Source organism: Anolis carolinensis, chromosome 5 (assembly GCF_035594765.1).
Source record: "Anolis carolinensis isolate JA03-04 chromosome 5, rAnoCar3.1.pri, whole genome shotgun sequence".
NCBI classification, from domain to species: domain Eukaryota; kingdom Metazoa; phylum Chordata; class Lepidosauria; order Squamata; family Dactyloidae; genus Anolis; species Anolis carolinensis.
In genome coordinates this window covers 65,979,138-66,006,859 of record NC_085845.1, presented here as the reverse complement: position 1 = coordinate 66,006,859, position 27,722 = coordinate 65,979,138, and the positions used below count along the sequence as shown (strand labels likewise).

The following is a 27,722-nucleotide window of genomic DNA, read 5'->3' as shown; positions in this document are numbered from 1 at the left end:
AGGTTCACAGATTCTTTGTGCACGGTCTGTCAGGGCTTTGATTGTGCTCCTTTTTTGACTTGGGTGATGGTTGGAGTTTTTATGAAGGTATCTATCTGTATGTGTAGGTTTTCTGTAAACTGTGTGGCCCAATTGTTGATTGGGTTTGCGGATGACCAGAACATCTAGAAATGGCAGTTTTCCTTCCTTTTCTTTTTCCATGGTGAATTGGACAACCTCTGAGGATGCCTGCCATAGATGTGGGCGAAACGTCAGGAGAGAATGCTTCTGGAACATGGCCACACAGCCCGAAAGACATACAACAACCCTGTGATTCTGGCCGTGAAAGCCTTCGACAACACATTGAACATCTCTACGGGGAGAAATTGTTCCAAGACACACGGAGATTGGAAAAACTAAGGACCAGGAAAGCACATCTACTGTGCTCCCTGACCTTCCTTCTACGCTGCAGAGACACAGATACCATCCCACAATTTTTTGCAGCCAAAAGGACCTTCAAAACACCACAGGCTCGTCGCATTTACAACCGCCTGGAACGCAACCTCTTGAGAGAGAGAATCCACACCATCCGTAAAGAACTCGCAAACACAGACAAAGAACTGCTGCACCTCCACATCAACATCAGCCAAAAGATGAATACCCAGGACTGGGATAAAATAGACAGCCTTACCTACAAGAAAATGGAGAAAGACATGGTTCTCCACACCAAGAGACAAAAACAAAAATTTGACAAATGCCGTAAGCAACAGCCAAAGCCAGAACTGGATAAATCACGGACCATCATCAACCTGACAGACAGACAACTCACTGAAGACCAAGTATCCATTCTAGAAAAAGGAGGAAATTTTGCAGTCACCACCACCAGGATCCCAGTAGAAAACATCATTGCCAATGTTGAATCAGCAATTTATCAGCTCCCTGAGGAAGAAGCAGAGGAGGTAAGAATGGAAACAGCAAGGATCCTGAGAAATGCAAAACTCCCCCCCAGCAACATAACGAGAAAAGAAAGACAGGCCATCAAAGATCTCAACTCAGATCCTGAAATCATCATTCTTCCAGCTGACAAGGGGAATGCCACAGTAATCATGGAAACAAAACAATACAAAGAAAAAATCAGACAACTTCTAGATCCCACAATTTACAAGAAACTGAAACAAGACCCCACTAACAAAATCACCAGAAAAACTAACACTCTAATCAAGAACTCCTCCATTAACTTTGACATACGCCAACAGCTGTGCAAATCAGAAGCCCTCCCACCCAGGCTTTACGGACTCCCCAAAATCCACAAGGACTCCATCCCACTCAGACCCATTGTAAGTGCCATTGGATCGCCGACTTACAACCTGGCAAAATTTCTGGCTACACAGCTACAAACCCACATTGGGCTCACTGCACATTATATCAAGGACTCTACACACTTTATAGAAAAGATCAGCAACCTCAATCTAAGCACCAAGGACATCCTGATCAGCTTTGATGTGGTGTCCCTTTTTACCAAAGTCCCAGTAGCTGACACCCTCACACTAATCAAACAAAACTTCCCAGAAGACATCACAGCCCTGTTTCACCATTGCCTCACCACTAGCTACTTTCAGTGGGACACTGGATTCTATGAACAGAAGGATGGAGTGGCCATGGGGAGCCCTCTCAGCCCAGTAGTAGCAAATTTCTATATGGAATACTTTGAAAAACAGGCCCTAGAAACAGCACCAAAAAAGCCAACTGTTTGGTTCAGATACGTAGATGACACCTTCACAATTTGGAGCCATGGAGAGGAAGAACTCAGCAAGTTCCTGGACCATCTTAACAGCATCCACCCAAACATCCAATTCACCATGGAAAAAGAAAAGGAAGGAAAACTGCCATTTCTAGATGTTCTGGTCATCCGCAAACCCAATCAACAATTGGGCCACACAGTTTACAGAAAACCTACACATACAGATAGATACCTTCATAAAAACTCCAACCATCACCCAAGTCAAAAAAGGAGCACAATCAAAGCCCTGACAGACCGTGCACAAAGAATCTGCGAACCTCACCTCCTCCAAGGTGAACTCAACCACCTAAACTGGGCTCTACAGGCCAATGGATACTCCACCACAGACATCAGAAGAGCTGCAAGGCCAAGAACAAGCCATGAGAGTCAAGACAAAGATCCACCCAGAGGAAAGGTGTTCTTACCATACATCAAGGGAACTACTGACCGCATAGGGAAGCTGATGAAGAAGCACAACCTACAAACTATCTACAGACCCACGAAGAAAATCCAACAAATGCTACGGTCAGCGAAGGACAAGAGGGATCCTCTCTCTTCTGCAGGAGTCTACCGGATACCATGCAGCTGTGGACAAGTCTACATAGGGACCACCAAACGCAGCGCCCAAACAAGAGTCAAAGAACATGAAAGGCACTGCAGACTAATTCAACCAGAGAAATCAGCCATAGCAGAGCATTTGATGAACCAGCCTGGACACAGAATACTATTTGAGAACACAAAAATGCTGGACCATTCTAACAACTATCATGTCAGACTACACAGAGAAGCCATTGAAATCCACAAGCATGTGGACAACTTCAACAGAAAGGAAGAAACCATGAAAATGAACAAAATCTGGCTACCAGTATTACAAAACTCCAAAATCAAAACAGTAGATGGGAACCAACACAATGAGGACTTGACTGAACAAAGGATGCCCCCAGGCAAGGGACAAAACATTTCCAGTGCCAATTAGGGTGATTAACTGAAACATTAATGCTGGCTCCCAGTGACAAAGAACTCTTGCCACACCTTGGACTCTACACAGATATATATTCTTTCCTTTCCTGACTTAGTTTATCCATACCTCACAACCTCTGAGGATGCCTGCCATAGATGTGGGCGAAACGTCAGGAGAGAATGCTTCTGGAACATGGCCACACAGCCCGAAAGACATACAACAACCCTGTGATTCTGGCCATGAAAGCCTTCGACAACACATATAGTGGATTTTCTGCCTTGATATTCTGAGTTATATGGCTGTGTGGAAGGGCCCTGAGTGACATGATGTGAACTTGCTAAGCCAATATTATGACTCCGTGGGAGATCACTCTAAAATTGCATTTATGTCACTCTTTAATGTAAAGAATGATGAAATAGTTTAGATATGTTGAAGTAGTTTTGCCATGGAACATTGTCTTACATTGGCTCTCCAAATGCCTCTTATCTCATTGCAATTAAACACATCCACTATACCTGCACACCTTTTTGGTTCAAGTAAAACAGCAATATTCAAACTGAAGTAAACACAGGCTAAGTTCATATACTTACTGGATTTGTCCTTCTCCATTCCACTGCACATATAATGTATAATGGGGGCACTCTATTTGGAGGCTCAACCGCCTAACCAATTCTTCCACTTCTCAAAAGTGTCTACAGGAGTGGGCAATTGCATCAAGTGGATTTATTTATATGCATAAATGTCTCTGTGTAACACTGATTACATTATTTGCATGACGGAGAAGACAAGCCATAGAAAGAGATTAAAAGCCCTCTAAGTATTTGTTTGGAGCAGATGGCACAGAAATGATGCTGGTTTAGAATACACTTTGGGGGGAGCACTTAAGCTTGTAGGACAGAAAGAGCAAAGCAATTCAAGGCACAATGTTGTTCTTGATTCCTCAGTATAAGGGCCATAGGACTTAATGAGTGTACTTCCTAAAAGTGAGTAATCTATAAATATTGAAGCTCAGACAGATAATGCGGGGGTGGGGTGGGGAGAACCCTGTCTATATTTTAAATCTCTAATTAAATATAATAGATCTATGCAAGAGAGGGTACTGGCTAAGTTGATGCCTGGGGCAAAATATAGTTGGCCTCAGTCCATCTTCTTCAGGAGAAGGAAACCGGTTTTATATGCAAGGAAAGAAAAATCAGCCTTCTATCTGGAGGCTTTGAGAACCCAATTGTGAGCATGCCTCAGGCACCATTACTTTACACTCTGGCTGTGTCTACAGTTATTAATCAATATGCTCCCAAGCAACTGCTGGGGTAACAGAAGTATAAAGAAAATAAAAGCCATCAGGTTCTTATCATGATATTATTATTCAAGATAAATTTGACAATTTTGCCTGGTACACCTTTTTCGCTGAGCTGTGGATGGACAGATGAAGCCACAGCTCTGTGGTGAATAGATACTCTACATTATGGGGATTGTTTCGGGTCTAGTCCGTTTACATACAAAATCTACAACAAGGCCGGGGAACGTCTCCTGGCAGGTGACTTAAAGAAAGAACTTCTTTCAGACTAGGCAACTTTGGCCATGTCTACACTAACTGATCAATCAATGTGTGTGATGGATTCCTCCTCCACCACCACCTACCCCGGTGGCGCAACAGGTTAAACCCTTGTGCCGGCAAACTGCTGACCAACAGGTCGACAGTTTGAATCTGGGGAGAGCGGGTCAGCTTCCTCTGTTAGCTTCAGCTCCCCATGTGGGGACATGAGAGAAGCCTCCCATAAGGATGGTAAAACATCAAATATCCGGGCGTCCCCTGGGTAATGTCCTTGCATATGGCCAATTCTCTCACACCAGAAGCACACACATTTCTCAAGTTGCTCCTGACATGAAAAAAAGCGTATGACTAACACAGAGGCAGTAACAAGCCTTGTCCTGAACCCATGCCAGTGGCAGGTTGGCCAAGACTACATTGGCTCTCTGGACCGTCGCCTTACCATCTTTGTCACCATGGCTGATCCCAGATGCCCGTTTTTTGTTTTGGCAAGGGGGCATTAGGATCCGTGTGACCAGGAAGGAGGGAAGAAGTGTCAGTATGGGATGCTCATGACAGTCAGGACCGGACACAGAGCTGTGTGGCTGTCTGGGAGTGGGAGCAACCCAGGCACAGTTCATCCCCTTTTCCCTGCCATGGAGTGTGCAGCGGAAAGGGGATTTTGGTGATGCCCTGTGTGGACAGCAGACTGCTTCAAATTGGATCTAATCGTGCCACAAAATGGTGGCATTGCTCTGAAGTATCAGGGATATTCTGGAGGATCCCCTCAAACCAATTTAACCTGGTTTACCTCATGATTCCTATTGGACGTGCGGGAATGTCTTGGGGACAGCTAGGACCCAACTCACTGTATTTATGGGTTATATCATTCGCGTAGACAAGCACTTTGTTTTCCTGTGGAGTGATATAATATATGACAATTTCACATAGTGAAACGATATTGAATGGAAGGAAGCTATTACTTTTAATTCTCTGGTTTCATTTCTATGTTGCTTTCTTGACACTATTCACCACAACAAATATCAGTATAAAAGACAGCTAGGAAACTGCATCAACGCAACATTTATATTGAAGGCCATTTCTCCTGTAACCTTTATATATTTTCTGGATGTTGCTGAGGATAATTTCACACATATAAAAAGTGATGCCCTGCTAGGAAAAACAGCTAGGAGATCTTTAGAACATTGATGCTGGCCCTCATGTCTGGTTAAGCTCCAGGCTTCACAGGCTAGTTCTTGCATCGCACCATAAAAGTGAACTCAGAAGTAGCTAGAAATCCATTTCCAAGTTTGTAACCCCCCCTTTTTGGGAGTTGTCACAAGGTGTGGCAGGGGAATGTTATTTTAAGGGAGAATCAGTGTTACTTGGTGTTTCTTGCAGCAAATACTCTCAATTTCCTGGCCAATCCCATCCCTAGAGATGTCCAGGAGTGCAAGAACTACGAAAGCAGGTAGGCTGCCCCTGAAGTCCCCATATTGCCCAACTCTGTTCTAGTGAGAAGTAGGGGAACACGACAAACAAATGCAAATAGATCAGAAGCAACAACTAATCAAGTGTCCAAACTTCTTAATTTTTTAAACCTCCAAGCCAATATATGTATAATTCAGTTGAAGGACTACACCAAATTTTTCTACAATGTGGAATCTACACAGAGGAGTACATTATTATCTCGCATTCTGATTTGTCATTCACCACATCCATTCTAATGGAATGCAAATTACTCTTATTACATGTATCTAAAATATGTATATTAGCTGCAGCCCTCAGGCTCATGATGCATTTTCAATGAAGCCCTCAGAGCTGAACAAATTGTCTACCTCTGTAATACTCTGATCAAAAGAGAGTCTAAACTCTGCAATCATCCAATATCAGAGATGAGTATATTCAGTCCTTTGGAGGTTACTAATGCACAGCATTGAGGCTGTCTATCTATCAGCATGGGGAAAAAAAACCTTCTAAATATAAGAACATCAAACAAAACCAATAATAAAGAATACTTACTAGGCATTCTTCCCGACGAGTTTTACTGACGGAGCAGACATCCACTCTCAAAGTTTTTTGATGCAAAGATGCCTGGGAAATAGATACTCTGAACATCTCACTAAATAAAATAGTTTCAGCAGCAGAATAGACCTTCGTACGGAACAGACAGCTGATGTCAGCCGAAGATGGAAGAACTGCAACTCTAAAATACCTAGATGTGGGAAGGCAGTGAAAAAAAATACTAAAACTTGCAGGACAAAATCCTTGTTGTATTCTTCAATTTCATAATTTGCCTTAGTATTTTTCTACCCAATTTTCATGTTCAAAAGCTCCAATACTTGCTGGATTATAGCTGCCAAGAGTACGTGTCTGTCAACTAACTAGTTATTGGAGAAACTGGTAAATGACCTTGAAAAAAAAGGGCAGGAAAACTGAAATGCATGAATGGACAAAAAGGGTAAAAAAGAGAAAGAAGTGGAGTAGATGTGAGCAAAATAAGAGAGAGTAATTTTTTTCGTGTCAGGAGCGACTTTAGAAACTGTAATAAATGTATCTCACAATTATAAACTTCAACTGGATCTCCCAATTTAAAAGTAAATTTATTACTTGGTAACATAATGGGAGCCCCGGTGGCGAAGTGTGTTAAAGTGCTGAGCTGCTGAACTTGATCCCAGGTTCAAATCCTGGGAGCGGAGTGAGCGCCCATTGTTAGCTCCAGCTTCTGCCAACCTAGCAGTTTGAAAACATGCCAATGTGAGTAGATCTATAGGTACCGCTCCGGTGGGAAGGTAACGGCGCTCCATGCAGTCATGCTGGCCACATGACCTTGGAGGTGTCTATGGACAATGCCTGCTCTTCGACTTAGAAATGGAGATGAGCACCAACCCCCAGAGTCGGATATGACTGGACTTAACGTCAGGGGAAACCTTTACCTTTAACATAATGGAAGCAAGTGGACCCAGTGACTGAGAAACCTGAAAAATTGGAGTTTGCTATCCTAATGGAAACGCAAGAGGCTGCATTATGGTGCTTAATTCTTTTCATTTGAATCATCTCTCTGACAAGGAGCCCCCGGTGGCGCATTGGGTTAAACCCTTGTGCCGGCAGGAATGGTGTCTTGAAGGTTGAGTTGCTGACCTGAAGGTTGCTGGTTCGAATCCAACCCAGGGAGAGCGTGGATGAGCTTCCTCTATGAGCTCCAACACCATGCGGCGACAAGAGAGAAGCCTTTCACAAGAATAGTAAACACATCAAAAACATCCAGGCGTCCCCTGGGCAATGTCCTTGCAGACGGCCAATTCTCTCACACCAGAAGTGACTTGCAGTTTCTCAAGTCGCTCCTGACACAAAAAAAAACCCTCTTCCACAAAGTAGAGAACAGTACTCTGAACAAGCAAAAAAGCAAACGAAATGCAGAGGAAAATAATGAAATGTTTCAGAATATTTAAACTTTAGTTCACCCAGGCCAATTGGCATTGCTTTGATCTGATTACATCTAGGAGAAAATGTGTTTAACCCTAACTGTATGTGAATACAATCTTCAGAACTAATCAAAGTCACTTTAGCCCTTTCCTCCACTTCCGCCTCCTCAACAAATGTTTATTAGGCTGCTTCCTCCCACATTAGAATTTGACAACACGGGAGTGCTCTTCAGATATCTGTGTCATGACTGAAAATAAAGTGGGAAGGGCAAAACTTTGCATGAATAATGGCAGATGATAAGGATGAGTCAGCAATCTCTCTACCTTTTTATTTGCACCTATGATCTGTTTTCCTAAGATGAAGCATCTTGTGGGAATACGCCCAATGGCAGAAATGAGCTCCTTCAGCAAGAATAGGGAACATGCCATCTTCCAGATGGCAGTGGAACTACAACTCCAGTCACCTCTCTGAAAGCATGGACTAAAGGGCATTTCAGTTCAACTACATTGGAAGCTCACTTATTCCTGCCTCTGCTTGCTCCTCAGAGAAGTCAAGACGGGCAACTTCCCTACTTTCTTTTCATTTTTATAATGACTTTTCTATTTCAACAAGCATCTAATGAGTAATTATATCGGTCTTCTTACCTAAACAATGTTTCTGAACTTATTATTGGTGTGCTGAGGTGTGTGCATATATGCTTAACGGTGTACGTTTAATCGGGTTTAATTTTTTTATTGCTTAATCTTGTTTTAACTTTTGTATCTTGTGAATTTTTAACAATGTGTTCTTTAATTTGTTGGAGCTTTCTTTGAACCCCAAACAACGAAAAAGCTGGGAAAGAAAGATATAAATAAATAAAGATGCTGACTTATGTTGCATGAATGTATGTGTCTTCAAACTGCCTGTTGTTTTATGGAGACCTCATGAATTTCATGTACTACATTTCTCCGAAAATAAGACCAGGTCTTATATTAATTTTTGCTCCAAAGGACTCATTAGAGCTTATTTTCAGGGAATGTCTTGCTTTTTCCATGTACGGCAATCTGCATTTATTGATGTACAACAATCTACATGTATTCATTTATTGATGTACAAAGTTCTACATTGATTCACGTACAACTATCTACCTTTATTCAAATACAGACATGCCATCTTCTTCTGGAACATTATCATAATATTATGTCAATTAACTTGATTATCTCATCAGTCAACAAAGGATTCCCTCAGGCAGGAATCAGCAAGGCTTTGAAGCTGCAAGGCTTTTCAATGCTAATTAAAGTGATCACACTTGCCCCCAACAGACAAGAGTTCTTTTTCCCACCCTGGACCTTTCACAGATATATAAACCCCACTTGCCTAGTTTCCTACAAACCTCACAAGTTCTGAGGATGCCTGCCATAAATGTGGGTGAAATGTCAGGAAAGAATGCTGCTGGAACATGGCCATACAGCCTAGAAAACTCACAGCAACCCAATAATATTATTTATTTATATTTAATTATAGATTAATATTATACTATTATTTTTAAATTCAATCGTCTGTCGTGTGTTGCAACAGACATACTAAACCCGTCCATCTGGCTGATGATCTTAACTGGGGCTTATTTTTGGGGTAGGGTTGATATTACAAGAATCATGCTAGGGCCTATTTTATGGTAAGGTCTTATTTTGGGGGCAATAGCATAGTATGTATATTTTTCCTCAGATTAAACTACTTTGCCTGAAACAAGCACTCCCAGTAAAAGAGGCATTTCATGCGTATGCAAAGAAAACATTACTCCACTGATGAAATGAGAAAGTGAAACCGCAATTACTTTGAAATGCAAATAAATCCCACACATCCAATGAATGTTGAAAAATCTCATAGCCGGGGATGAATATTACAGACAACTCAACTTTATGTTAAAGTCAGTTCTTCTGAGGATGAATTTCTGCCCAACTATCAGATGAATCCTTAGAAAAATGGAGCTGTATCAAGGAGATTTTCTGGAACCTGAGTACATTTTAGGTAAGGCCAAAAAGTCTAAAACCTCCTTGATAAAAAAAAAGTTTTAAAAGCTCAGAAACCTGATTTTTTTTCAACTGATTGGATTCATGTTCACTTTCCTAACTGTACATAGGCAGGCAAAACTGTTTGAAATCCCACCATACAAAATCTCCTAATCTAGGAGACCCAGGGGTGAACTCTGCTGTTTCTTTCTATGTGTGGGAGGTGACAGCTTGCTTTTGGGAAAAGAGGGTGCTTCTTGCCAAAGGGGGAAAAAATCCTTCAAAAGTAAAACGCAATAGAAAAAACAACAAACCCTCCAGTCACATGGCAGTGCAGTGCTATAAGAGAGAAGTATAGTCTTTTATCTGTTCTATTTCCTCCCCTTTTAAGGAGTTAAATGGTTGCCCTACAGAATGAAAACTGGAATTGAAAAGTTTTGAAAATACACCTACAAAAGCCTCACAAATATGGAAAGGAAGCCTTGTGAAAACTCATAGGGATTTGCAAACTGTCAGTTTCAGTACCAAGATTGTCGTGGTAGAAATGGTGTGGATGGCCTGTTTTGAGAAGAGTAGTCTGAATCTAGTTCAGAAGTCCCCAAACTAAGGCCTGCCCTAAACTTTAGACCTGTGGTTCCCAACCTTTGGGCCTCCAGGTGTTTTGGCCTCCAGCTCCCACAATTCCTAACAGCTGGTAAGCTGGCTAGGATTTCTGGGAGTTGAAGTCCAAAACACCTGGAGGCCCAAAGGTTGGGAACTACTGCTTTAGGCATTTATTTATTTATTTACAGTATTTAAATTTTGCCCTTCTCCCCCCGAAGGGGACTCAGGCCAGATCATAATGTACATATACATGGCAAACATTCAATGCCATAGACATACGACACACAGAGACAGAGACACAGAGGCTCTGTCTTTATGAGGTTATGCTCGATTCCGGCCACAGGAGGAGCTGCCGCCCCATCAACCACCATGACACTGAGTCCTTGATGGAGTACTTCCTCATCTTCTGGCACGCACGCTGCTGGACATTTTTATGGTGACGTAAATCAGTTAAATTAGCCTCCCCGCATAAGTGGTCCCTAAATTTCCTACTCGACAGATGCAACTTTCTTTTGGGTTGCTTAAGTAAAAAAATGAGCTGGAGCCATTTAATGGTCGTCACTCAGTCCGACCCGGGCTTCGAACTCATGACTTCTTGGTCAGTAGTGATTTATTGCAGCTGGCTACTAAGCAGCTGCGCCACATAGAGTCGCCTTGAAGACTTGAAGGCACACAACAACAACAATCTTAATTAACTTGACTATCTCGTCAACCAAAAGCAGGTCCACACTTCCCACTGAAATACTGGTAAGTTTATGTTGATTAAAACTGTTAAAATAGTGTTTTGGACTTCAACTCCCAGAAATCCCAGCTAGCTTACCAGATGTTAGGAACTGTGGGAACTGAAGTCCAAAAAACTTGGAGGCTCAAAGGTTGGGAACCACTGATCTAAAAGGTTCTGTATAGGTGCAGATCTCCTATGTTTGCTGCACAAAGACCACAGTGAATAAAGGGACATTTAACTTGGCAAGTTTCTTTTCTTTTGATTGACAGGAAGAGCTCTAGGACCTTCTGCACTCTGAATGCCTTCCTGCTACCGAGGAGGGAGAATTGCACTTAAGATCCTACTATTCTAGAAGACAAATTCTCAATGTTACAGTTATGTTCCATGCAACCAAAGATGTATAAATGCACTTTGATTTCCTGAAAAGTCTTCTTTTTTCCTCAAAAACCCTCTATTCTCAATGCTAGTATAATCTAAGGAGCACTATACTTACACTTTGGAGCCAGGTGACACAGAAAGGGCATGAAGATTTTGTAACCGAACCACAATGATCACAAAACTCGAGCTGGTTGTATCATATCTGTGAAGAAGGATGGAGAGGAGATCTGCATGAAGCACTTGTAATACTTTGGACATTGTCAATAGATGCTTTCTACATATGGTGGCTTACCTGAGTCCTATTTGCACTTGAGCTGTCTCTAGAACTGTGGTATCATCTTCACTATATGCAACTTCTTCACCATCATTTGGTCTAGAGAACAGATACAAAGAGCTGAGGATAGCTATAAAACAGCACTAAGAGGCAGACTTTCCCTATATATGCTTGGGCAATAGCTCCTGTTGCTTCTGCCCCCAATCATGGTGGTTAAGGAGTATGGGAAATGCACCCCAACCCTAACTTGGTGAGCCTCACATGTGTACTGAAGTTACCAAAGTGGCAGAAAAAGTAATGCCAACATTTATCTTACAAATGGTTAAGTTGTCTCAGAACCTAGTTTTAATGTGCTATCATCATTTATAATTTCCATCATGAACTTAAAGAGATTTTAGGTAAATGGTAAACTGCTGTATACAATTTGCTTCAAATTTTCTATAATACTGATCCCTCTTTATTATCTACTAGCTCAATTATTTGGATTATTATAATTGGACATAATTTGACAAGATAAAGGGAGGTGCAAAAAAAGGTTTAAAAACAAAACAAAAGTTCACATCAACAGCTAGAAAAGAAAGAAATCCTCTATTTTTGGATTTAGTTGTATACATGTTATGAGATTATATCTGCATTTTCTATTGCCAATAAAACATTGGGTCAGTCTTTTTTTACTCTTCTCTTATTTCTTTGCTGAAAGGAATCATTGCTAACTGCATCTGTTACGATTGTAAATTATTGCTCTATATATTTTAAGATGATCTCTTTCAAACAAGCTGAGCGCAGCATAAAGGAGCTGTCATCCTTTTCGCCAGCATAAATCCATCAATGGAGGCAGCAAAATGGCTGGAGGCATAATACCAACAAGACAGAGGGACAGCATAGGAAATGGTGACTGTTCAGAGAAAAGGCTGTCCTGCTGCTGCCTATATGCCTTGATGAGGCCCTATCTATCTATCTATCTATCTATCTATCTATCTATCTATCTATCTATCTATCTATCTATCTCCCTGCTGGTTCTGGAAAGGGCTTCTTGGTAGTATGTCATTGAGAGGATTCCAGCCGGAGTGTCATGCCCTCTTCATTTTTAAAAATCTCTGAAATTAAAACTTTTAGAAAATAAAAGTCAGCCACAACACTTACTTTGCTTTGGTGTTTGAACCAGTAAAATTTTCTAATGTAAATTATGCACCAAAAGTGTACATACTATTTTAGTCCTGACTAGAATAGATCCATTCAATCCATAAGGTTTATCTATGTGTTGGTTTACCATTCAACAATTGATGGAATGGGCCTACACTAGTTAGCTCTATAAACTTCATCTAGGTGAACATTTGTTTCTTCTAGATCTTGGTTGCCTTTGAAGTGACATATTTTTAATTCCCTTTTTCTTATTTCTTGCATATTTCAGTATGCACTCTCATTTTGTTGGTGTCCACTTCTGGTTAAAATGATGTGTTGTGGCAACCACATAAGGTTTTGTTTAAGGCATCAGATGCAGAACTGCAGTGTGTTTACTACTACCTAAATCACAGACAATAGATGCGTTTTAGTGAAAACAACACAAGTTGAAGTAATTTTGACTCAACTTTCCATATTAGTTTTTCAAATTAATGCAAGTATCTGGATATTATGAAGATGCCTGAATTTCATTTCAAGATAACCTACTGTTTTACAGAAGCTTCATATACACCGCTGTCTCCCGCGACAGATTCATCAGATACTGCAGCAGATACACATCCAGCCTTCTCCTCAAGCAGGTGACTCACTCTTCTTGGCAAGTCAACACCTGAGCAAAAGCAATGAAAAAAAGTCCTTTGATTATGAGTTATAGAGAAACCAATCATTTTACTTTCAAATTATAAAAAAAAGGTAAAGGTTTTCCCCTGACATTAAGTCCAGTCATGTCTGGCTCTGGGGGTTGGTGCTCATCTCCATTTCTAAGCCGAAGAGCCGGCATTGTCCGGAGACACCTCCAAGGTCATGTGGCCGGCATGACTTCATGGAGCGCTGTTACCTTCCCGCCAGAGTGGTACCTATTGATCTACTCACATTGGCATGTTTTTGAACTGCTAGGTTGGCAGAAGCTGGAGCTAACAGTGGCCGCTCCCGGGGTTTGAACCTGGGACATTTCGGTCTGGGACCTTTTGGTCAAATTATACACTGCACTATAACAATCACATTCAATCACCTCAGATCCAGGTAGACCCAACCTTGAGTTCACCCAATAATTTGTTTGTTTGGTTGGTTGCATGCTGCAAGTCACTTCTGGTGTGAAAGAATCAGCCATCAACAAAGACGTTGCCCAGGGGACACCTGGATGTGTTACGATCCTGTGGGGAGGTTTTTCAGAAGCACTGCTTGACTATCAAGCAAAAAGTGGGTGCTAGAAATTATATTATACAAAAGCTGACTGGCACAACCTGGGGATCACAACCAGACTCAGTGAAGACATTTGCCCTTGTGTTTTGCTACTCTGCTGCTAAATACGCATGCCCAGTGTGGAATACATCGTACCATGTTAAAACAGTGAATGTGGCTTTTAATGAGACATCCCGCATTATTACAGGATGTCTACGCCCCACACCACTGGAGAAATTATATTGTTTAGTCGGTATTGAACCACCTGACATCCATCGGGAAATAGCAGCCAATAATGAAAGGAGCAAGGAAGTGACATCTCTGGCGTATCGGATATCTGTTCAGATATCAGCCAGCACACCAAAACCTTAAATCAAGAAATAGCTTCCTAAGATCTACAGAGATACTTGCAGGAACACCTCAGCAAGCGAGAGTCCAAAAGTGGCAGGCTAAATATCCACAACTTCAATCCATGGCTCATACTAGATGAGAGGTTCCCCCCTGGGCACACAGAAGACTGGGTGACTTGGAAAGTGCTGAACAGACTGTGCTTTGGCACCACAAGGTGCACAGCCAATCTTCAGAAATGGGGCTACAAATTGGAGTCCACGACATGCGAGCGTGGAGAAGAACAAACCACAGACCACCTACTACAATGCAGACCACCAACATATGCACAATGGAGAACCTTCTTACAGTGGCACCAGAGGCACTCCAAGTAGCCAGCTACTGGTCAAAGGACATTTAGTATAATGCCAAGTTTTCAACTTTGTTTGTGATTTTAAATACATGATCACTGTACCATCAATTCGCTTCTGACACAATAAATAAAATAACCCAATAATTTATACAGAAGATCAAATTTATTAAGTACAGCTTGTCCTATAGGATGAGAGAGACTGTAAAATTCTACTTTCCACTACAACTAAAAATAAAGGGTTACTATATTATTAAAAATAAAATCCACTTTGCACCTCATTTGTTCTTTTTATACCCCACCTCTCCTTCATTAAGATAGCCACCATAGCTCTTTATTTTTCTTCTTCCTAAATCCAATAAAATATGCCCCCTAAAATAGATTCTCCAGTTGTGGCTTGAAGAACTCTGTGGAACAACAACACACACACACCATTTCCCCTTCACCTTCCTTCTTGTTACTTCAAAAGTTGTAGTTAGGATTATTGTAGAAGGGCTTATAGTATTCATCAGTTTTTCAAATGAATTCATGCTTGCCAAAAGGTTAGGAAACAGTTTTCTATCACTTTTATCATATGTTCAATCTTAACCATATATATGTATTTCTCACTTTTCATATATCTGAATTCAGTCACATTTGAGAAATGCTATACAACACAGTGGCCAAAATCCAAATTAATACATGGGAATAAGATAAGAAAGCATGTGTGTGAAACGGCATTAACTGAATGGGTCTACTCTAGTTGGGACAAACAACTGAATTTAGGCCAATTTCTGAAAGTCCTAAATTAAGATTTCATTCAGCCTTACCCACAAGTACCTTTGCTCCCACAACTAACTATTATGACAGTAGAAAGAAATCCTTCTTCTGAAATACCTGAAAGAAGTATTAATTCAACAAGAATGTATGCTGGAGTGTAATGTAATGTATTGAAATGTAAGGGGCTCTGAAGAGACAACCCTTGCTTAATTTCAACCTTCAGCTCCTATCCGTGTACTAGATTTTCCTGCAGAGAGCAAGAAACATTCACTATAAGCAGCATCCTGTAATGTAATAAGTTGCAAGCCTGTGGAGTCCTTTCATCTGCCAAGGAGCCAAGTGTATTGGTATGCATTACGCCCCCCTCCTGAGTCATGACTTTACATCTTGTTAAGATGTTTAAATTTTAAGGCTTCAGATTAGAGGATTGATTGCTGCATTTCTCCTTTCATTTCTAGCAGTGGGGATGCTTTTTCCTTGATGATGAAGTGCTTTTTCTTCCACCACTTTGAGAGGGGTGAAGGTGATGACATGATTTATTGATTACCCCCAGGAATAACCGCAGCAGTCGAAAATCGACTTTGACAATGACAGAGACTGTCTGTGGAAGAACTTCGTGGTTATTCTAACTCTGTTATTGCAAGAGATCTTCAGCGCAGGGAAATCTTTGGGTGAAGACAAAGCTCACTGGCTTGAAGACAAAGATGCAGATGTTACCTGTATATTTCCAGACTATGTTACTTGCATTTTACCTTTCCCAGGATGTCAAATCCCATTTATTTCAACTGGAAAGAGAGTTAAGAAAATGCCTAGAAATTCCTGCCAAAATTCAAAGGATTAGAAGTAGTTAGCCTAAAATGGAACACGATTCAGGTATTATAAGAATTTCAAAAAGAATGTCAGTCTGAATGATCCAGATTTATGCGCTGAAGGATTGCTTTTCCAATATATAAAACATGAATATAACCAGGAGTTTTGCAATAGAGACTGGATATCAGATATACTTACTTACTTAGGCAATCCCTCATTGTCAGAGTAGGATGGTCTTCCAAGTGTAGTGTCTTGGCGGCGGATACGTAGATGACTGTGGAGCTCTATTCTTGACCCGCATGTTCTTCCACAGTGTGGACATCAGTTTTCAGGTGGAAGGTGGGCCCAATCAGGGTTGGCATAACGCATCTTCCTCTTGGCACGTTTCTCCCTTTCATCCCCCATTCGTGCCTCTTCGAATTCCACAGCACTGCTGGTCACAGCTGACCTCCAGCTAGAGCACTCAAGGGCCAGGGCTTCTCAGTTCTCAGTAGCTATGCCACAGTTGTAAGGTTTGCTTTAAGCCGATCTTTAAATCTCTTTTCCTGTCCACCAACATTTCGTTTTCCATTCTTGAGTTGGAAGTATAGTACCTGCTTTGGGAGATGGTGAGTGGGCATTCAGATAACATGGCCAGTTCAGCAGAGTTGGTGGCTTAGGAGCATCGTTTCAATGCTGGTGGTCTTAGTTTCTTCCAACATGATGACATTTGTCTGTCTGTCTTCCCAAGAGATTTGCAGAATTTTTGGGAGGCAACGCTGATGGAATTGTTCCAGAAGTTGAGTGTGACATCTGTACACAGTCCATGTTTCGCAGGCGTATAGCAGGGTTGTGATGACAACAGCTTTATAAACAAGCACTTTGGTATCCCTATGGATATCCCGATCCTCAAACACTCTCTGCTTCAGTCAGAAAAATGCTACACTCGCAGAGTTCAGGCGGTGTTGTATTTCAGTATCTATGTCGACTTTTGTGGAGAGGTGGCTGCCAAGGTAGCAGAAATAGTCAACATTTTCTACAGTTACACCATTAAGCTGTTTTTATGGCATTGCAGAGGGATTGGCTGGTGGGTTTTGCAATGTTCAACCTAAAGATCTGATATGGCCTACGAGGGGATTTCCAATGGTTATCATCAGTTTGCCTGCCAGTTCCTGCCAAGGCTTTAGCCCTTTTACCTTCGAGGTTTAAAAAACCTGTTGTATTGATCAGTTATTGATTGGAAATTAAAAATCTCTCCTCTTCTCCTTATCTCTCCCCCTCTCCTTATGCTATGTTTGGTCACTGGTGCAATGTAATTTGTCAATCACATTACAGAAGAACTTTCAGGAAAGGAGGAATGTGTGAGTGCGTATGGGTAAGTGTATATGGTATATGTTTATGGGGTTGGGTCAATGTATTACTTATGTATACTTTTGATGAGGAGGAAGAGGAGGAGGATTGAAATAGGATTCATATGCCAGCACTGGGATGGTCCTGTTTACATGTGTGTTTGTTTGTGGTCACTTGACCCTTGGGCTAAAACATTCCCAATCCTTGCTATATATTAGAAGTATAAAATAATAATAAAAAAATTATACCATTTATACCCCGCCTCTCTCCATCCCGAAGGAGACTCAAGATGGTTTACACAGGGCAACCATGCAAAAATGCACCCCCCCCCTCCAAACTATGTTATAACCTTCATAAATCGATGCTTACCATCCTGGGGTATTACTAAGCTATTGGTACACCGTATTTGTATATTATGTATATTTGTGCAATATGTGTATTTTATAGAATGTTTACAATTATTTATTTTATTTATTTACAGCATTTTTACCCTGCCTTTCTAACCCGAGGGGACTCAAGGCGGTTTACATAAATTGGCAAAATTCAATGCCTAAAAACAGTGCACTAAAACAACAGTTTATACAGATCAAAATAACAATATAGAATAAAAACATATAATACAAAATTTAAAAACATGTGTATATTTGAGTCCAATGATTATGTGTTTTAACTACATTGTAACCCACCTCAATCCATAAGGAGAGGTGGGTAAGAAACAACAACAACAACAACAACAACAACAACAACAACAACAACAACAACAACAGAAGAAGAAGAAAAGCAGAGCAAAATGCAAATTCTGAACCATTTATGAGTAAAGAACAAGAGGATATACAGACCAAATAAATATCCCTAGTAATATAAACCTGTACTGGGGTTACATAGGTAAAGGTAAAAATATTATTGCTAGACTCTTTCTTTGTATTGCAAACGATTTCCTCCATGACTAATTATGAGACACGTGTCATACTACTATGAGACAGGCAGCATTTGTAGGGTGAATCAGATTCTCCACATGGATCAGATCTCCACTTTTTGAGGCAAGATTAAAGCTACACAGATCCAGACTTTCCAACATATATGTATATGTCATATATTAGGAAGGTTATTAGATAACTGTAGCATAGGAAAAGAACTAGAGGAGATTACAAGCTTGCCAATAGATGTCTTATTCAGTCTGTAGCAGATGCATATGACTCCCCTTCTTCCCCTGAGAACTAAATGAGAGTAAAACTGTACTGTAATCTTAAGAGTATTTTCTTTTGGCCATCTGCAACCCTTACATTTTCTGACACGTTTGTGATAAACTAAAGAATCTAGTATTTCATATCAAGTAGACTCAAACCAATGTGTTAAGCCTGAGTTAAGCACCAAAGCACTGTCATTGGTATTATAAATGTGTTTTCCCCACTTTTACTTGGGCAAGTGAGCAGATGGTAGACAGTCAGCACTGGGAGCCCAGTTGGGCTATGACAGCTGGCCATCGGTATTGTATGTCACAAATCCACTTTGGACACAACTAACATTCTTTGCTACAAATGGCCTATGCTATGAGATGTGTTCAAATTGGCACAGTAGTTCAATAAACCTGGCCAAATCAACCTGCTTCTGCTGGCTAAACAAGCAATGGAGTTAGCAATTTTCCTCTCCTTCACCGAGTTCCAACTCTTAGAGCATAAAAAGCAAGGTGTTGGCCTATAATTTCAATGATCTGAAATCTGGAGCAAGGAAAAGGTACACTCACATCATCTAGATTATTAAGTAGGGCTATGTGTTAGGTGACTTTCTTGATCACGAAGCCTATTCGTGGAATTAATTCCCTTAAAGAACCTGTCTAATGCATATTATGCTCTCTTCTGGGTCTCGGGCAAAATACATTATTATTATTATTATTATTATTATTATTATTATTATTATTATTGACACAACAACGTTGTATGACACAGCAAACAAGATAGATATGCTGGATTTCATATCACAAAATCACAAGTCGAACACTTCCCAAGTGTCTAGGACTGTGTGATGTATTTTCGGATGATGTGTGCAGATCCCAGTAGGGTGGCCTTTTGCAGTTGGCAGATCGTGATTTTGTCAATGTCTATTGTTTCCAAATGCCGGCTGAGATCTTTTGGGACGGCACCCAGTGTGCCCATCACCACCGGGACCACCTGTACTGGTTTCTGCCAGAGTCTTTGAAGTTCAATCTTGAGGTCCTGATAGCGGCTGAGTTTTTCCTGTTGTTTTTCATCAATGCGACTGTCACCTGGGATGGCGACATCAATTATCCAAACCTTGTTCTTTTCCACAACTGTGATGTCTGGTGTGTTGTGTTCCAGAACTTTGTCAGTCTGGATTCGGAAGTCCCACAGTATCTTTGCATGCTCATTTTCCACGACCTTTGCTGGTTTGTGATCCCACCAGTTATTTTCTGCTGGGAGGTGGTACTTGAGGCATAAGTTCCAATGGATCATTTGGGCCACATAGTTGTGCCTCTGTTTGTAGTCTGTCTGTGCGATTTTCTTACAGCAGCTGAGGATATGATCAATGGTTTCGTCAGCTTTCTTGCACAGTCTGCATTTTGGGTCATCAGCTGATTTTTCGATCTTGGCCTTAATTGCATTTGTTCTGATGGCTTGCTCCTGGGCTGCAAGGATCAGGCCTTCTGTTTCCTTATTATTATTATTATTATTATTATTATTATTATTATTATTATTATTATTATTATTATTATTATTCAAGCCCTTTTAACAGAGTTTTAATTACTGTAATAAGGACTGGACATTATTTTCTTTGATCTTTCATTTTATTCTTTGTAAATTGCACTGGAAATTGCTTGGGTGAACATTAAAGTCTACCTATTTCTGCATAAAATAGTATCCCAATAAAGGGAAAATGTATGTGAAAAATAAATACCTGAACCAGAAGGTGGCAGCAATACTGTATGTAGGAAGGCCAAGGAGGGAAGAAAGGAGGACAGGCTTTGTCACATAGCTTCACCAAAGAACGGAAAGAATCAAGGTTCTTAATGAAAAATATTCAGGTGACGCATAAGAAGATATCAGTAGGAGTCACCAAACAGCCGATCTCCCCCCTAAGTGATATACCAATTGCTTAAAGAATTATTGCATTTCCTACCATGTGCATTTCTTGCCCTTTCTTTATCCTTTGGAGGCAAACCTTTGAAAACAAACTATCCCTCGCCACATCTAATAGCAGCAAATCATTTCAGTCTTGCAAATGCAAATATAGTTCTTGATGCTGGTAAACAAATACATTTATAATAGACTCATGAGAATTAAGTGAGCTTCTGACATTGCGCGGCCCCGAAATTTTAGCTTGTTTGATCAGTTAATTTAACAAACATCATAAGGCGAGTGTTTCTAAAGAGTTTTAGCTCCTTGCTCAAACAAATCAGCAAGCATTACAATGACTTTTCAAGACACTACAATACCGAAGACTACAAAGAGATATGAAAACCTCACCATCTATAACTAGGAAAAAACAAGCAGATGATAAAGATATGGGGTAAATTATGTCCAACTAAGGATCCAAGCTTTCAAAGAGTTCTTTCATAATGGTGATCAAAGCACACATTGCGACATTCAAATGAGCCTTGGCTTGAGTCTATCTATGTATCCTTTCACAAGGACTATCTTTCTGCCCATCAAAACCTACGTACATAATTCAGTTCTGTGGCAATCTGGAGACTTTCTTCTACTATCTATACCTCAAGGAATATTTCCACGAGCTATGCTTCAAGAAACACCAGTCAGAACAACAGCTCAGAAGCATCACCTCAGTCTGCACCACATGACAATGGTCACTGCATCAACAGCACAAATATTTTTCCAAGAGCAAGAAAAAGAACTTTACACGAACCCCTTCAGAAAGCCAGAACATGCATCTGCATATTTTAGAATTATGGATATAAGATACTCAACCTGTAACATGTACATCCAAGTCAGTGGCACTGTTGTGGACATCCTCATGGAATCACAGAATGCAGACATCTTTATGGCTGACTTGGAACAATGCTCCCTCAGCATATTCACCTCCAAACCATTGCCTGTAATCTTTTGATGACATCCTTGTAATTTAGCCTTATGGAAAACAATTGCAGGCAGTCCCAAGTTATGAACAAGTTCAGTTCTGTAGGTTTTTTCTTAAGTTGAATTTATATGTAAGTTGAAACTGGTACATTAACACTCCTGTGATGTTCGTTTTGCTGTCTGTGCTCTTATTCAGAAGATTTCACCTCACTTTTTGTTCCTGTGATAACAGGATTTTGAAAAAAAAATGGCTTGTTGTAGAAACAAGGATTGATGATAAGGCTTCAGTGGAGATACCTTTTCCCCATGGTAACTCTTTAAGGAGTGAACTTCTCTTCCTAGGGATAGATTTCTCTCACATCCTGTTGTCTCACCCCTTGGATATACTGTACTTGAAAAGTTCAACCAGGATTTCAACAACGACCCTACCATCCAACTGAGCATGGAACAATCCACACAACAAATTAATTTTCTTGACACCACTGTGCAGAATGGGCTTCTAAACAGCACTGACTGCTAAATATACTGCTGAAGCTTTCCCCTATCCTCTGATGTTTGTGTGGGGTTGGAGAGACCCACAGACTGTTGCTGGTCAGTGCTGGTGTTTGTGGGGGGTGAGAGAGACCCATAGACTGTTGCTGGTTGGTGCTGGGGGAGAGAGACCCACAATGCTGAGCCATAGCTTTACTTCTTCTTCCTGAGGACACACAATACCTAAAGCAGAGCGTCCTGCTCCGCACTGAGGAGACTTTCACTTTCTACGTCTCCCTTTATGGCTCAGTTTGCAGCACGAACGGAATGACCAGGACCTGACAGGGGGAGCCAACCTCGCATGCTGCATAGCCACACCTATCATTAAGTCTTATTTTCGGGGTATGGCCTATATTGTGCAAATCCTTAGAAATCCTGCTACAGCTTATTTTATGGGTAGGTCTTATTATCCAGAGTACTAAATCTATTGTTTACAGTCAAATCCTCTGATACAATTGCATCTGCTCAGATCCATAAGACAAAGGCTCCAAATTCTTGGATGTACAACAGGTATTTTTCAAACTACAATACACATTTAAGGACATGAAAAATCAAATTAGCAAGGCAAAATTGATATCCAGAAGCTCTCTACTACAAGACTGGCTGAAAACACAAAATGATTCACAAAATGGTTTTAGATCCTTTCAATTTTCCTGGACATACAGTACAGTCTTTGAAGAAATAAATTGCAGACTTGAAAGAGAGAGTGGTACTGAATTATATTCACAAATTTCAATCCATTAGTAGAAGTATAAGCACAAGCAATGATTTCATGGCATGCTACATAATACAAGAGTCCTTTATACTGAACACATAAAAAAGGAATTTTGAGAGAGAGTTTTGAACCCAGAGAAGCTGACTTTTGGTAAGCAGATGTATTGCTTTCACACATCAAAATTAACGGACCACTGTAAATATTTGGAAGACCAGTATCATCTTACCCAGTCCTTTGAAAATTTAAGGCAAGGGACATGAGTAGTATCATTCTGGGTACTATTACATTTTATCCCACTCCTCTACAACAGTATACATTTACTTTATATCTGAGGCCTTAATCTCATTTTGTACTGCATCAGAAGACGTATACTTATATCCACAAAAACTCGTGCCAATATAAAAATCAGTTATAAGAGTATTGCCACATTTTTCTCCCTCCCCTTTTCCTTCCCCCTCCACTATTGGCTTGCAATAGATGCTTCCCGTAGATCGATTCTCCTGAGCATTTTTCTGTCCACCTTGTATTATTTGTCCTCCTGTTTCATCCTATCTCAATAACAACCACCTTTGATTACATTCATATGGCCCATAAAGTAAACAGACTGACCATTTCAATGTATTTTCACACAGAGAATGTACACTAAAAATCAAAGGAAACATCTATTCATCCCAGCTCTAGATGCAATCCCGACAGAATGCCTACTTTTAGAGCTACTTACAACCCATGCTGACAAAAGCACATCCATTCTGGGTTTTTTTTAAAAAAACTATCTGCATGTTCATGGTACATATTTGTTTTAAGAGCAATCTCTGTAAAGTCTGAGCAATGAGACATACCAACATCGAAATATGTAGGTTTGATCTTATAACATTTTTTACCTGTATTTCTCGGAGGTGAGATGGTCTGGTTAAGACTTTCATTGAGGTCTTTATCATCCGCCAGTGACTGAGAGGATACTCTGGCTTCCGAGTCCAAGATTTGGTTGCCACAGAGGCTAATGCTGGCAAAGTCACTGGGTAAATCACAGTCTTCGAAATCTGTGGTGAGGTGATGCAATGGGGAGTCTTGAGGAGGCACTGAGAACGTGCCTTCCAAAGCCAAAGGTGATCCAGGAGGAGACAAGGAGGAAAGGGAAGATCTTGAAGACAGGGATGTCACAGATTTTGGGGGTTCAGTTAATTTGGGAGCATGGCTTGCAGCCAAAGAGCCAGAAGAACCACTGTATTCCATTCTCCCATGCGAACTCACGACTTCGTTTTCATGAATTGTGGTGATGGGGCCCGAAGGAATGTAACCACATTTCTCTTGTAATAAGAAGTCCAGCTTATATTGATAGTCTAAGTCTGTAGGCTGATCCACTTGGTTATAATACAGATCTGTAGAGCTAAGTGAATTAAGTGATCCCCGGCTGGATGTGTTTAGGGACCCCTGACTGGACGCCAGGGATCCCAGGCTGCTCCCTGAAGAGACAGATAATGTACTGGCAGAGAGACTGCAAGGAAGCAATAATGATGGTGTCAATGATAACAACAATGACAATATAAAAATAAGGAAGACTTTGCTCAAACATCTTTTCAATTACACTTAATGTATAACAAAAGACAAACTATTAAAATATAACCCAATTAATTATGAGATAGGCAAGTACACTGCCGTCCTGTAAAAAAAACAAACTAAAATATTATACCATTTTTGGAACACATCTTGAGTATAACACCTTCACACAAGCTTTTCAAGGTAGTTCATTAAATATATGAGATCTTTGATAATATAATTCAGTCTCACAAGGACAAAGCAATTGTGAAGGGATCAGAGAGTATTTTTGTTCATTTTTGGATTACTTTATGTTCAGGGATTTTCAGTATATCCTTGGTCTTAGCTCTGTATAACTGTCGGTCTGAAATTTATTGTAAAGTTTCTCCTCTTTTTAGTTCACTTGCTGAAGTCTTTATTCCTCTACCTCTGGTATTTTCTGTTCCATTGGTAGAGAATTAGAACATGAACATTTACTTGCGTAACTGAAGATGCATGACAAAATAATTATAACAGTGAAAAGAATAACAGGAAATGTTAAATAGCCATTTTTTAGTTTAAGGAAATGTTGCCTTCTCTGCCCATCAATTATACTGATATCTTCATCTCCTTGAATACTGAAATTGATTATGCTTCAATTGATTTCCATTAACTTTGAATGCAGACTTGCTCTTGTGTGCAATAGTTATGTACAAACAAGTTGAGTATAAACAAGAAAAAGGCACTGTCAGACATTATTTTTCAGATCCAGGTTTGGGAACTATTTTTCTGTGCACCTTGTATTTTACATCTAAGTTCAGATGTAATGGGGAAATGACCAACTGAACAGAGTTGCAATTCTGACAATCTTTACATCCGTTAGACCGTTTTCTGGCAAAAACTTATGTGTTAATGTTTAATCATTTCCCTTTTAGGAACAGAAAGAATGCTTGAAAAGCAGACAAAATGTTTCTGAGGATCAAGAAACCTTGACGAGTTGAACCTTAGCATTTTTGGACTAGTTTACATAAGGTTATTTTGCAAAAAGCAAAACACACACAAAGGATTATCTGAACATAAAATAGTTGTTTCTACACTTAAATGACATTTCTTCATAAAAATACTCTTTGCCAAAGAACCACATATGAATTTTGTGCCTAATATGTTCTGACTTGAAGAAAAGCATTGATATCTGGGTGTTTTGAAGACTTTCTTGCAGTGAAAAGAAATTTACAAAAATTACTTGTTACTTCTTTTGAAAAGAAAATTATCGCCTTATCTCCTATCCTTATCCCCTTCTGTTCTTGGAAAAGGGCATTAAGAACAGAATCATATATAATGTGCATGGAATCAGAACAGGCTGCAAGGAACCAAACTTTTCAAAGGTGCTATTATCTTTCTGTGGAATACAAAGAAAAGCTTCCAAGTTATTACAATTCCACCCCAGACAAACCAGTATTATTCAAAACTAGATACTCTCTGCAACCTCAGGTTTAAACAGTGTAAACAACCCAAACAAAACATTAGGATTCAAAACTAGATATATTCACCACTCTGTTGGACAAACATTTTTCTTTTGAAGTGTAAACAGAGTAATCTCACCTCTTCAGCTGCAAATGCAAATTGGTTGTTTCTTTACTAGTTTCTTGAAGTTTTTGAACTAATTTGCTTCTTCTTTCTTCCAGCTTTAACCTGGGTGATACAAGAATAATAATTACATTTTAAAGACTCTTTGGATTTCCTAATACATAAACACTCTGGGAGATAAGATACGTCCCTAAAAGCTCTTTAACCATTAATACAGTTTTAATGCAAGGTAGAAAACAACAGCAAAGTGCTCACATTCAACCAACTTCCTAATCTAAATAGTGACGATCAGGAGTACTGAAGAAGTACAGTTTCCATTATATCGTTATACTGATTAACACTAGTAATCATGTAATACCAGATATTAGGTGATCAAGCAGGATCAATTTATTAGCAATGTAGAGCATATTGGAAAAAGAGCAACAAAGAAGGAATTGTAATGAGAAGGTAGATAGTACACTTACACAAATCCTCAAGACAACTGTCCACCTTATTTCTTTTCTCTTCCCATATTTCCTACAAACTCTTAAGCCAAACTAATTCTTAGATAACCTTGAAAAATGTATTGGCTTCTGGTGAGAGCCTACTATGTAATCTTGCTCAGTTAGTTCCACTGACTTCAACAGCTACTTTGAAAGTGCTCAATTCTTGTTGTGTGCCTTAATAGTTTATTTCTCCTTCATCTCTCCCAATTTCCCATTCAGATGTTCGGCTCTTTTTCATTAAACAAGAAAAAGTTCCATTTTTTTTTAATCTGGCAATTGTATATTGCACTAAAGCAGTTCTTAACTTTTCCTTTACCATGAACCCGCTCCCCCGCCTTAAATATGTTTTGTTCCATGGACCATCAAGACTTAATTCAAGATCTATAACCATAAAGTGCATCAAATATTTATTTAAAGTTGTTCATCAAGGATCTTCATATCTGAAGAGAAGAAGAAATAAGCAAATCTACATTTTCCTATGATAATATTTTATTAGACTGATTCCATACAAATTGAAAACAATGAAAATTATGTTGATGATGCTGATGCTATACCTAAACACTGAGCCAAAGCATAATATTACTTGGTAATTTCAATTAATTATCTGATTAACAAGAATGATTGTATTGCATTTCCTTTACAAACTTTGTTATACTGGGCTTAATAGCTCAAATTTATATTCTGAGTTTTGACTCTATGATTAAGACGAATGGAGGCAAATAATAATAATAATAATAATAATAATAATAATAATAATAATTATTATTATTATTATTATTATTTTCCAGGGAGACTCATTGTCCCCTCTGCTTTTCATTATTGCCATGATCCCTCTGTCAACAATCTTACAAAAAACAAATCTCGGCTATCAAATATCTAAGAAATCTCACAAAATTTCGCATCTGATGTACATAGATGACCTGAAGCCGTATGGGAAAACTGAAACTGAAATCCAGTCTCTGACTAACACTGTCCGAATTTTAATTACTGATATCAACATGGAGTTTGGTTTGGACAAATGTTCGACAGTGGCATTGAAGAAGGGAAAAATCATTGAAAGTGAGGGCATAAATATGCCTAATGGCCAAACAATAAACTGTCACCAGCCAGAGGCCTATAAATATCTGGGCATATTACAGCTGGACAACATCAAGCATGAACATGTGAAAACTGTGGTCAGCAAAGAATACACACAAAGGGTCAGAAAAATTCTCAAAAGCAACCTCAATGGAGGCAACAC

The 27,722-nt window shown here is 39.8% G+C and overlaps 2 protein-coding genes across 2 annotated transcripts in view; one reads left to right on the top strand and one right to left on the bottom strand.

The window, feature by feature from the left end:
• wwc2 (WW and C2 domain containing 2) overlaps positions 1-27,722 on the bottom strand; it is a 186,220-nt gene that overhangs the window by 23,867 nt on the left and 134,631 nt on the right. The window contains exons 10-15 of the mRNA XM_008111832.3: positions 26,013-26,102; positions 23,777-24,390; positions 13,313-13,433; positions 11,663-11,743; positions 11,486-11,572; positions 6,274-6,466 (exon numbers count right to left, since the gene is read on the bottom strand). Of these exons, the coding sequence (XP_008110039.2) occupies positions 6,274-6,466; positions 11,486-11,572; positions 11,663-11,743; positions 13,313-13,433; positions 23,777-24,390; positions 26,013-26,102 (1,186 nt within the window). The remainder of the gene's footprint in view (positions 1-6,273; positions 6,467-11,485; positions 11,573-11,662; positions 11,744-13,312; positions 13,434-23,776; positions 24,391-26,012; positions 26,103-27,722) is intronic.
• On the top strand, positions 633-2,810 carry LOC134299551 (uncharacterized). The gene has a single exon (XM_062982716.1). The coding sequence runs from the start codon at positions 633-635 to the stop codon at positions 2,733-2,735; it is 2,103 nt and encodes a 700-aa protein (XP_062838786.1). The 3' UTR covers positions 2,736-2,810.